Source organism: Gossypium hirsutum, chromosome D06 (assembly GCF_007990345.1).
Source record: "Gossypium hirsutum isolate 1008001.06 chromosome D06, Gossypium_hirsutum_v2.1, whole genome shotgun sequence".
NCBI classification, from domain to species: Eukaryota; Viridiplantae; Streptophyta; class Magnoliopsida; order Malvales; family Malvaceae; genus Gossypium; species Gossypium hirsutum.
The window spans coordinates 62,369,822-62,382,890 of NC_053442.1; the positions used below are offsets into that span (position 1 = coordinate 62,369,822).

General features: G+C 38.3%; 3 protein-coding genes across 3 annotated transcripts; all 3 read right to left on the minus strand.

The window, feature by feature from the left end:
* Positions 1 to 301: 301 nt before the first annotated feature.
* Positions 302 to 1,165, minus strand: LOC121218438 (uncharacterized). Its single transcript, XM_041095625.1, has one exon. It carries the CDS (start codon positions 1,163 to 1,165, stop codon positions 302 to 304), a length of 864 nt encoding a protein of 287 aa, XP_040951559.1.
* A 2,933-nt stretch (positions 1,166 to 4,098) lies between these two features.
* Positions 4,099 to 5,547, minus strand: LOC121218439 (uncharacterized). Its single transcript, XM_041095626.1, has 2 exons — positions 4,885 to 5,547; positions 4,099 to 4,794 (listed from the first exon to the last, which is right to left on the minus strand). The coding sequence occupies exons 1-2, from the start codon at positions 5,545 to 5,547 to the stop codon at positions 4,099 to 4,101; spliced, it is 1,359 nt and encodes a 452-aa protein (XP_040951560.1).
* A 735-nt stretch (positions 5,548 to 6,282) lies between these two features.
* LOC121218616 (uncharacterized) lies at positions 6,283 to 10,704 on the minus strand. The gene is made up of 2 exons (XM_041096109.1): positions 10,643 to 10,704; positions 6,283 to 8,479 (listed from the first exon to the last, which is right to left on the minus strand). Exon 2 carries the CDS (start codon positions 8,438 to 8,440, stop codon positions 6,353 to 6,355), a length of 2,088 nt encoding a protein of 695 aa, XP_040952043.1. The 5' UTR covers positions 8,441 to 8,479; positions 10,643 to 10,704; the 3' UTR covers positions 6,283 to 6,352.
* Positions 10,705 to 13,069: the final 2,365 nt, after the last annotated feature.

A 13,069-nucleotide genomic window follows, 5' to 3' on the forward strand; every position in this document is an offset into this window, starting at 1 on the left:
TAAATTTGACATTTATGGCACCTCTTGGCATAATTAATGTAATCCCCTTCCATGGTGGACCAATAGTACCCAAATCTCATAATTTGTCTGGCCATCGTGAAGCCATTGGCATGCGTTCCGCAGATACCTTCATGCACTTCTTCCAAAATTTCCTTTGCCTCAACAGCATCCACACACCTTAACAGTACTTGATCTTTTCCTTTTTTATACAAAATTTCCCCATCAAGGACATAGTCAATGGCTAATCTCCTTAATGTCTTCTTATCATTTTCTATCGCATGGTCAGGGTACTCGCGACTCTTCACATATCGCAATATGTCATGGTACCAAGGGTGATCATCCTTTCCCTCTTCATTGTCAATGTGCAACAATGGGCTGGAACCTCATAGATGCTGATCTGGATAGGCTTCATATATTCTAATTTGTTCACTTTAAACATGGAGGCTAAAGTGGCCAAAGCATCTGCCATCTGATTTTCATCTCGTGGGAGGTAACTAAAGGTGACACTATCAAATTCCTCGATCAATTCCATAACCAATTTTCGATAGCGAACCAACTTCGGGTCTCTTGTTTCCCATTCCCCCTTGAGCTGGTAAATTACTAATGCAGAGTCCCCGTATACCTCTAGCACCTTAATTTTCCGCTTTATGGCTGCCCGAATGCCCATAATGCAAGCTTCATACTCAGCCATATTATTTGTGCAGTCAAAGTCCAATTTGCTAGTGAAAGGATAATAATCTCCACTAGGGGACACGAGTACTGCCCCAATTCCGTTGCCTATAGCATTTGAAGCTCCGTCAAAACTCAACTTCCAAGGACCACCTTCTTGGAAATCTTTCTTTACGGTTGCGGCATACATCAAATCCTCATTTGGGAAATCGAAGTTCAATGGCTCATAATCATCGAGAGCCCTACTTGCTAGGAATTCCGCTATTGCACTCCCTTTGACCGCCTTCTGGTTCACATAGACTACGTCAAATTCAGATAGAAGAATTTCCATCGAGCCATTCTTCCATTCAGAGCGGCTGACTCCATCAAGTATTTCAGAGGGTCTAATTTGGAGATTAACCAGGTCGTATAGTACAACATGTACTGTCTCAGTCTCCGAGTTGTCCAAATTAAAGCACAACATAATTTCTCGATTGGCGAATATCTTGTTTCGCATTCGGTGAACTTCTTACTGAGATAGTAGATCGCTCTTTCCTTTCGTCCTGATTCGTCATGTTGACCAAGCACGCATCCCATGGAATTTTCAAATACTGCCAAATACAGTATGAGCGATTTGTCTGGGCAGGGTGGCATCAGTACTGGGGCGTTGGATAAGTAATGTTTGACTTTTTCAAAAGTTTTTTGACATTCCTCATCCCATACACCTGGATTATGTTTCTTGAGGAGGCGAAATATGGGGTCGCATTTCTCAGTTAGCTGTGAGATGAACCGAGCAATATAGTTCAGCCTTCCTAGAAAACCTCGAACCTCCTTTTGAGTACGCGGCGGGGGTAATTCTTGTATTGCTCTTACTTTGTCAGGATCAATCTCAATTCCTCTTTCACTGACCACGAATCCAAGTAATTTTCCTGATCTGACCCCGAATGTGCATTTTGCTGGATTTAGCTTTAGCTGAAATTTCCTCAATCTCGTAAATAATTTCTTAAGGACCTGCACATGTTCCTTTTCTGTTTTAGATTTTGCAATCATGTCATCAACATAGACTTCTAACTCCTTATGCATCATGTCATGGAACAGTGTTCCATGGCCCTCTGATACGTTGCCCCTGCATTTTTCAACCCAAATGGCATCACCTTATAACAAAAAGTTCCCCATAGGGTTATGAACGTAGTTTTCCTCATATCCTCGGGATGCATCTTAATTTGGTTATATCCCGAGAAGCCATCCATGAAAGAAAACAGCGAATGTCCTGCTGTATTGTCTACCAAGGCGTCGATATGCGGCAAGGGAAAGTTATCTTTTGGGATAGCCTTATTTAGATCTCTATAATCCACACACATTCGTACCTTCCCATCTTTCTTAGGGACAGGAACAATGTTAGCTACCCACTCGGAGTATTTGACCACCTTCAGGAACCCAGCGTCAAATTGCTTTTGCACCTCTTCTTTTATTTTTAACACGATATCAGGCCTTATTCTTCAGAGTTTTTGCTGAACTGGTTTGCAATCCTCCTTTATAGGAAGTCGGTGAACCACGATGTCAGTACTTAACCCCGGCATATCTTGGTATGACCATGCGAAGACATCTTTGAACTCTCGCAGCAATTCAATGAGGTATTGTTTTACTTCTTCAGCTATGCGGATACCAATCTTTAACACCTTTCCCTCTTCCAAGATCACTGTCTCTATCGTCTCTTCGTGGGGTAGAATCTGTTTCTCTTCCTGCTCTACCATTCTCAACAAGTCCGGAGATAGGTTGCAATCTGTGTTATCTTCAAAATCTTGAGATTCCTCTGGACACATATCTCGTTCAAAAAGATTTTCTAAGTCCATAGTAGAGTCACTCATATCATTGATATCTTGGGACCTGTTATAGGTATCAAAGAATGTACAGGGAATGTATGAATTTAAGGATTCTTATTTAGTATGACCATGAATGTATGAAAAAAAGAATTTGAAAAGAATATATACTCAAAATGCGAAGATATATTTCATTGAAATCACAATGTCCACATATAAGCCTATTTCAGTTCACAAAAGTTTTCATTTTCTCTAGGCTTAGAATAATTAATGTTTTGAATATTACTCTGGAAAAGCTCTAAAAACTTCAGGCATTTCTTCCGCAGTCCAATTGTTTAAAACACTCCCAGGTTCAACGGGATAGATGCCTGACGTACTTCCTCCTTCAAATTCTTCTTCACATATGGCATTGATGCTTAAGTTTCTTAACATTTCCTCTGCGGTCTTCTTTCTTGGAGCCCTCAGTTCAGAATACATAGTTCCTCCCGACATGAATGTCCTGGATATGTGGGGGAAAGCCATAGGTTCCCAGTCGACTTCTTTTCCGTTCAAACGCGCCTTCCTTCTATCTTGTCTCTTTTCTAACTCTTTCCTTCTCTGTTTGGTATTTGGTTTAAATCCTAAACCAAAACGATCTTGTTTGTATTTCACTACTGGTGCCCCCATCCTTCCCTGAAGGCATCTTCCAAGTCCTCTTCCAGGCATAGCTCCTTTCCCAACTGTCGCTTGTAATCCCATCCTTGTGGCTTTAGACATGCTGGGCGTCGGAATCTTCTTTCCCCCTATGACAAAGGTTGCATTTACGAACTCCAAAGATCGAAAAGAACATTCAACTGCCTCGTCGTCTATTCCCAAATATGGTGTATCATTGGTTACCAATGCAATGATATCTTCCTCGGCGTCAATTGTAATTAACCGGCCTTCTATTACCAATTTTAACTTCTGGTGCAATGATGAAGGCACCGCCCCTGCCGAATGAATCCAGGGTCTTCCTAATAAGCAATTATATGACGGCTTGATATCCATCACTAGGAAGTCCACATCGTATGTATTTGGGCCAATTAAAAGAGGTACTTCTATTCTTCCTATCACCTTTCTTTCGGTACCATCAAATGCTCTCACTATATTTTGGCATGATCTCATGTGAGAGTTATCCACCGGTAACCTACTTAAGGTAGATAGGGGTAAAACATTCAAGGCTGATCCATTGTCAATTAGCACTCCAGCTAACATATACTCCCCGCAACGAGCAGTGATGTGTAATGCTTTGGTAGATCCTCTTCCCCCTGGCGGTATTTCATCATCATTAAAAAAGATGAAATTATTGGCATTGATATTATTAACCAAGCGGTCCAACTTATTCACCGAGATATCTTTAGTGACATAAGTTTATTTAGCACCTTAATCAACGCATTACGATGTATCTCTGAACTTATAAGCAACTCAAGTACGGAGATACGAGCCGGTTGCTTATGTAATTGTTCTACCACGCTGTACTCGCTATGTTTCAAGAATTTTAGAAATTCATTGGCTTGATTTTCAGTTACCGGCTGATTGACACTCGATTCAATTTCGTCTGTTTTTGTTTTTCCTAGCTCAACTGCTAAAGCTTTTTCTTTTCCAGATTCCACTATCGCGTCTGCCGGATCATAGCGCTTTCCACTTCGTGTATAGAATCCTTCCTTCTTTTTGAAGCATTTACCGAGCTCTCTTTTCCTGGAATCGTCACATTGCAATCGTAACTCCAAGGAACCTTTTTGTTACCCTTGTAAGGAAAGGATACAGGTTTTTGGATTATAACTTTTGGCCCTATTTGTATTCCAGATTCTTTGTTCATTGGCTTTGAAATGATAACCACTGGATGACAAAGCTCTTGGGTTCTCCTTGCAGATCCTTCTCCTGTAGCACAAACTTCTTCCTCTTTTAACCCTTTGATTTCTTCATAAAACTCCATTTCTTTGCTATCCATAAAGTTTTGCACCACGATTCTGAACTCGGTGCATTCCTGGATGTCATGATCTTCTTCTGCGTGGAACTTACAAAATCTCTTTGCTTGTTCAGGCCTTTCTATCGAATCTTGCTTGATAAGACCTCTTTTTACCATTTGTTTCCAAACCCATCCAAGAGGGGTTTTTATCTCTGCCACGTTGGCTTTGACTCTTCTTCCTTCATTCTCACTTATCGCGTTTACCCTATTATCGTCATGATTGGGCAACGGATTTTCTGCTACATTTGGCCCTGATGAGTCGCCAATCTTTACGATCCCCATATTGATAAGTTTCTCCACTAACTTCTTGAATGCAGTGCAGTTCTCAATCGAGTGCCCCTTAATCCCCGCGTGGTACTCGCATTGGGAGTTTATGTCATACCATTTGGGGTACGGAGGTTGCATGGGTTTTAGGTAAAATGGAGATACCACATGTGCATCAAATAAATTCTGATACAATTCTTTATACGTCACCGGGATGGGTGTGAATTGAGGTCTTTCTATATTTGGCCTTGAATTGGACTCCCGTCTCGAAGAACCTTGCTGATTAGTGGTTGTTGCTCTGGCTTGTCCCACCGTGATTGATCTAGAATGGTCCTTGTTAAACATGTTTGTGTTGTTTATCTCATGCTCCTTCTTTCTCGGTGCTGACCTTTTAGCACTTTCTCCTGCTTCTATCTTGCCACTCCTTATGGCATTTTCTATCATTTCTCCAGACATCACTATGTCTGAAAAGCTTTTGGTGGCACTACCCAGCATGTGATTGAGAAATGGAGCTTTCAAAGTATTGATAAAAAGCATGGTTATCTCTTTTTCTAAAAGTGGTGGTTGAACTTGTGCTGCTACCTCCCTCCATCTTCGAGCATACTGGCGAAAGCTCTCATTAGTTTTCTTTTCCATATTTTGCAATACAATTCGATCGGGTGCTATGTCCATCACATGTCTGTAGTGTTTTATAAAGGCCTGCGCCAAATCTTTCCAAGAGTGGATTTCAGCTCGACTCAATTGATTGTACCATCTAACAGCTGACCCGATCAAACTATCCTGAAAACAGTGAACCAACAGCTGCTCGTTGTTGATGTACCCGGTCATTCTTCGGCAAAACATAGTGATATGAGCATCGGGACAACTTGTCCCGTCATATTTTTCAAACTACGGCATTTTAAACTTAGGAGGGAGGATTAAATCAGGCACCAAGCTCAGATCTTTAGCATCTATTCCTCGGTGGTAATCAGCACTTTCCATGGCCTTAAACTTTTCCTCCAGCCATTTACATCGGTCTTCCAATTGCTTTGACAGATCCACTTTCGTCTTTTCCACTTCTGCCACGTCATCGAGGTCAGGGACTATGAGATTGGTGGGATTCTCTCCGGAATTGTTACTTATTCCGATTGGAGGACTCGTTTGGAATTGTTGGGGTCTAATTGTAACAGAGGGTCTTTGTTGATACATTTCAGCTTGAGTATGCGCGTGCAGAGGGGTAAAGCCTGGAGGGTAAAGGGGTTCATCACTATTTCCATCTTCAACATTAACAATAGGGTCCTTTCCCTTGTCTTTTCCTCCTTTCAACAGTTGCGTTAACTTTGCCATCATGTCGTCTTGGGATTCTCGCATCTCTCGCTGAATCTTTTCCAACCGCTCTTCTATCTGATCTTGCATATCTCTTTGGAGCTGCTCAAGTTTTTCTAGTCTTTGATCCATGTTTCTTGACTTCGCTCGAGTTCCGTAAGAGTGACGGTTTTCCAGGTTAACTGAAATAATTTTATTTAGTTAGGGTCTTTTAATGGTCATTAATGCATATAATGCAATGCATGAAATGAATGCAAAAGGCGTTAATTCTAGTTCAATTTCATTATGAAAACTTTACTAGAAAATAAACTTTTTTACATAAGGTGGATTACATATACGACTTAGCCCTAAAACTCAAAATTCTAATCCTCCTAAGCAACGAGGCTAGCTCTTGTCCTCGACTCGACTCTAATTCGTACTTCACGCTTAACACATCAGCTTGTACTGCTAACGTCTGCAAGTGATCAGCCACCTCTCGGATTTGAAGCACGGCTTCTCCCATGATTTGATCTCTATCTCTTACTTGGTTCTGAAAGTAGTGCAACTGCTCGGTTTGACGATCTTCATTAGATCTCATGTGCTCAATCCGCATCTCGCAACTTCGCAATGCTGCTTCTAACTCTTCAATTCTTCGTTTCATCTCTTCAATTCTACTTAGGCTTGCTTTTAATTCCATCACAGAATTTCGATTTCGATGCCGATAGAGAGATTCTTCTAACTCGGACACTCTATTTTCTAGTTCCCCTTTTTCTTTCTGATTCTCTGACAGACTCTTCTTTAAAGTCTCGTTCTGGGTTTGAACTTCTTGAAACCTTGTTTCCCATCTATCAGCTTTGTTCTTTTCTTCTTGAACTTCCTTGCGCCATTGTTCAGAAGTCTTTCCCAACCCGGCGGTTCTCATTGATGATCGCAACTTCTTGTAATCTGTTTTCAGACTGTTCAGATCTTCTTCAGCCCTAGCTTTTCCTTTTCTTAATCGCTCCATCTCGAGCTTCTGGACATCTACATCCAACCTTAAGTTTGTTTTTTCTTCCTCCATTTGCTCTATCTGTTTTTCCAACTCTGCATTTCTTCTTTCAAAATCTTGCTTCAAAATTTCTAGTTCAGAAGGGATGACCCGTAAGTGCTCCTCTATCGAATGACTGCCTTCGAGGCTTGATTTGGGGACATTGTCATTGATTCTTCTGACCCTCCATTCTTTATATTCGGGGGTTGTCATTGGTCCTACAGCTAATCGCTTCATTTGGCGAGTCTGATTCCACGCATTGGATATCTCTCGAATCCTCTTTTTGTAGCCATCACCCCCATACGAGAATTCACACTCGGCCAGCCCCTGGGTTGCGGGTATAAACTGTCTTGATCTGTACTGTCTGAGCACTAATAACGGGGCATAGCCAATAGCTCCCCAGATTCCAAGCAAAGGGACCCAATCAAAACTACCGCATCGGTACAAAATTTCGTCTGGAAGTAACCACGGAGCTCTCCATTCAATGTCTTCTTCATGCAAGTTTTGAATAATTGCCATCCATTTTTCCATTGAAATGTCGTCCCTTCTCGGTGTAGCTATCGTCTCCTTTAGCGGCGAATAGTTTTCAGAGAAGACCCGATATGACACCTTATCCACTTTCCAAAAATGACTGTGGAACCACGCAAGTAGCAACTGTGCACATCCAATGAACCTGCCTTCGCCCGCTCGCCGACAGGTACTCAATGATCTGAATGTCTCCGCTAAAATTGCTGGAATCAGGGTAACTCCTTTATCAAGGCGGTCGAACAAATCAGTAACCGCCTCATCAATATGCCCCAAAGCTCTAGGAAAGATAACTAAGCCATATATGCTTAGGGCGAAGATATCTACCCTCTTTTTTATATCCGGGTGCACCAAAGCCACATCTTTCAAACTCCTCCAAGAAATGCACTTGTTATCCCCTTTTTGTTTAATTCGGGCCGTAACCCACTGCTCACTCATGCCTGTTATGTTCATTAACCTTCTCAAAAAGGGTACATTTGCGGCTCTTGAGTAGATTCTGTCGACTTGACTCTTTGAACACCGAAGTAAAGCCATATATTCTTCTATCGTAGGCACCAAGTCAACTTTCCCGAACGAAAAACAACTATAGGCGGGATTCCAAAATTGTGCGAGAGCCCGGAATAGGTGCTTATCTACCTTCATATCTAGCAGGTACGGCAAGTCCCCGTAATGGGAATAAAACAACTGTCTGGCCTCCTCGTCCCAATGGTCCCAAATTCCTTTCAACTCTTGTAAATCGTTCTGGGTTATGCTAATGCGGGTAAAGTCCCATAGCTCTGATATATATCCTTCAGCCAAACTATCCCCTTTCTCTTGTTGTGTCGTTTCCGACCAAATTCGGACTGCCGCATTATCTTCCACCTTATCAAGAAACCTTCTTTCCATGATAAGCTTTCTTTCTAGAAACCGAATATGAACCAACGCCTTGAAATAATGAAATGCCATGCAGTTGAAATGTCATGCATCCAAAGTAAAACAACAAATATCAGTACCAGATATAAACATATAATCCAAGATAATTCAAAAAGAATAAAAGCACATCAGGGTATTTACTAGGGTTTGGTGTAGTTCTACTTAAGGTGAGTTCCTAAGGTTTACTACATGGGGTTTGGTTCTAAAGCAAAGGTACCCGAACCAGCAGATTCCTCGATCTTCACCCATTATAGGCTCATATAGACCGAGTTCGGTTCAGGGGAATACATTTCCCTATGGCTGCACGGAGATGAAAATCTCACGAAGACATAGGTACGGATGTATCCCGAAAGCGATCCACTATCCTGCACGGAGGTGAAAACCTCACGAAGGAGTAGCTTCTCACTCCCACTTAAAAGGTGTGACCAACGGTCATGCAATGCAATGCAAAGATATAAAAGTTTAAAATACGAAACATGATGAAAACTATAGCTCAAAACAAATGAAATGCAATGAGAAGATCGTATATTTAAATCAAATTTTCAACTTTCGACAAAAAGACAAAAAATAATCAACTCGTGGCTTGACTCACTTATTTTGAAAAAGTCCCCAGTGGAGTCGCCAAGCTGTTGACACCATTTTTTGGATGAAAACGGGGTCGACTTGGATTTTGGAAAAAAAAGAATAAAAACGGGAGTCGCCACCAATCCTTTTTTGACGATGTGTGATTGGGTCACCTCAAAAGGTGGTTGTTTTTAATAAATGATTTAATTTTATTAAAACAACGATTTTGGTCTACGAAATTCAGAAAAATGAGTTCGGGAGTCGGTTACGCACGAGGAAGGATTAGCACCCTCGATACGCCCAAAATTGGTACCTAGTTGATTAATTAGTGTCTTAGTGTCGAAAATTTGAAAACTTGAAAGAATTTAAAATACGATCCCTCTTTGTAAAGAAAATGCTCAAATGTTAAGGACCTTCTCGTCTCACAATATAAAATGTCACATCCAGTAAGTTAGGACACGACATCTTGAATTTTCGAGAACGAGCTTGCCTTTTATATAAAAATTCGTGTATTTCAAAAGGTTATTCAGTTAGTTAAGGTGAACGAGGAAAATCGAAACCCAGTAAGTTAGGGCACGTTTCCTCGAATTCCCAAACACCGAATATTGCCTTTACTTGCAAAAATCTTATTTCGAGGTAACGAAATGCCATACCCAGTAAGTTAGGGAACAACACCTCGTATCTCCGAGAATAAGCATTTTTCAAAACTCATGTCACGATTTAAAAGAGTATTCCGTTATTTAGGTTAAAGGAGAAAAATCGAAACCCAATAAGTTAGGGCACGATTGTCTCGAATTACCAAATACGGAATATTACTTTTATGAAAGAATTATTATTGGGTTGGATATAATGATAATAAGAATAATATTAAAGTAAAGTAAACAATAATACTATATATAAATGTATATATATATATGTATATAATAGAAATACACACTACTATATAATAATAATAAATATAGAAATACAAAAAGCAAATATAATAAAAATATTAAATTAAAGTAATAAAAAATAATACTATATATAAAATATATATATACATAAAAATATACACTAATATATAATAGTAATAGTGATAGCAAAAATAATAAAAATATAAATAATATTAATAATATATTAGAATACAAAAGTAAAGTAATAACAATAGGGGTGATAATAATAATAATACAAACAATAATACATATATATAATAATAGTAGTTAGAAATAAAAAATAATAAAAGTAACAATAATGATAGTAATAATATAAATAAATATGGAGAGGGCATATATAATATAATAATATAAAAAAAATAATATATACATGAGAAATAATAATAATAATATAAATAATAGTAAAAATAATAAAATAATAAAACAAAGCTCTCAACTCTCTTTCTCCCTCTTTTCTAAATCCGGCCGTTGGTCCGGCTTTGCTTCGGTCATGGACCCCCACGGGCCGCCATCGGCGCCACCGTACACGGCGGCCGGACCTCAAAAAAACCTTTTTCGATAATGAAAATATAGGTAAGCTTCTTACTTTTATTTTACTTTCGTATAAAAAAACAAAATAAAATTGAAAGGAAAACAATAAACAAACAAAGAACTAAAGATAAGAATAGACAAAAGAAACCTCTTTTGCTTTGATCTTTGATTAATCTCCAAAAACTAGCCTTTCCAAGAAACAAAAATAACCTTTTTTACAAAAAAACACCTCCAAAAAACAAAAAAAACCTCCTCCAAAACAAAGAACAATCCTTCTCCAAAAAACCAAAAACCCACCCCTAAAAACAAAGTCTTGAATGGCTTTTATAGCCAAATTTTACAAGTGGAGTGGTTGGGGTGGTTTAGGTGGCCAAGGGTGGTGGAGTTGGTGGCTAAGGTGGGTGGCCAACAAAGGTGGTGGAGTAGGTGGCCAAGGTTTTTATTTATTTATTTATTTATTTTTTGTGTTTGGGTTGGGATTAGGTTGGGCCAAATTGGGTTTGGTTAGGGTTGGTTTAAGTTGGGCCAAAATTGGGCCTTTACACCTGGCCCGGCCCATTTTTTTAATAAATACCATAAATTTATTTTAAAAATAATAAAAAAGTATTTTAAAAATATTTTAAAATTAAAAAATAAATATATTTATTATATCGGGCCAAGCCGGGCAGGACCCGGGCCAAAAAAGTGGTGCCCGAGGCCCGGCCCGTTTTTTAAACGGGCCTCGTTTTTTTATCCAAGCCCATATTTCGAGCCTATATTTTTACCCAAACCCTCCCATATTTCGGGCGGGCCGGCCCGGCCCATGAGCACCTCTAGGAAGATTGAAGGACTTGGGTTTTTTTCTTTGCTTTTTGTTTAAAAGTTTTTTGTTTTTTAGGTTTTTCATTTTAGTGCTTTAAGTTTTCTCAGCCTTTTTAGGGATACCCGAGGCACCACCCATTAGCAGCAATAGGCTTCTGCCAGCTAGCTAGTGGGCTGAAACATTGCAGGGTTTAGGATTGTGTTCCATCCTTTAATCTTCAATTTTAATGATTTTACTTCAAGTTTTTTTTAAGTAAATCCCTTCCCATATATATATTATGCATATATTAAAGTTAGTTTCTAAAGGGAAAGAGTTAATATTCCATTTGGTATGTAGGGTTTTTTTTTTAAAATTTAATATATGAGTTTTACTTCAATTTGGTATCCATACCAAACAAATGTGCTTAATGAATACTTGGCACGTATGTTCTAGTAAAAAAATATAATTACCCACAAAACGATCTGATAAAATTGTCACCCTGAATTACCTGACAACGATGACTCAAGTATGAAATTACCACCCAGATTTCCGAGCAACGATGGTTTCCAAATAATAACCTGACCCTATGTACGCCAACTAACTCGGTCCGACAAATAATAGGGTAACCAAATTTCAATTTCAATATACAACCTGATTCATGTTTATTCATTTTGATTTTCATCATCAGTTTACCAATTCAATACATAACTTATATATATATCAACCGAATTTCACATATCAAGTAAGTCATAAAATTTTCTATTCTATTCAATTTAGTCCTTGCTTCGATATTCAATTCAAATCATATCAATTTAGCTCAAAAAATTATCAATAACTAACCTCCAATTCCATATAATGTAGAATGATATAAATATGCAACAACTAAATGGTTCCCAAATCATAGAATTACAAACCAAAAATTTTGATCTAATTAATAGCTTTGGATTTTCCTTTTCCTCTCGATGAATCTAGGTCGACGTTAGTTATGGATTAACATAAACACATAACACTATCAATAAACAACCAATTCACAATCAATTGTCAATTTATACAAAAATTTCAATTTATTCAATTTAGTCCCTAAAACTGAGACTAACATAACTTTCAATTTAAAACTCCAAATTAAAATTTGATTTCACTATGGTCCATTAGAGACCTCCTATTTCTTATTTATATAATCAATTTTACATTTAATTCAGTTTAGTCCTTATAATCTTGTGTTTGCGAGTAATTTTAGGGTTGCTTTTGTCGTTGTGCCCTCTAGTTTGGTGGATGCTCAGTTCTTTTGTCGATTTATGCTCACTGTTTTGGACCATCCGGGGTTGATTTCCTTATTGTATTAAGTGCTTGCAATCACTCCTTATGTTGTGCTTAAGTTGTGACAGAGTCGATTGTCAACGTGCCATAATGTTCTATTGATGTTGAAGCTAAAGCTTTTGTTATGTTGATGGAGCTTGTACTTTAGCGCGTTCAATGGGTGTTTGTTACTTTTTTCCCCTGAATTGTATGGTCTTATTTATTGAATGAATTAATAAATTTCTCTTTAAAAAAAGAAATAATTTATAATAAATAATTAAATGTATTATTTAAAACTATTTAATAATAGCGCATTAAATATGTATGCTATTAAAATGAAAAAAAAAACAAATTAAATTGTTTATCATAATATTGACACTTTTCATCAATCTTGAGTCAATATCGAGTTAACTTGTGACACCAACTCAGCTAAATATATTATTAATATATACAATGATGGGGCTAATAAAGTGTGCACAAAAAAATTAAAATGTATAA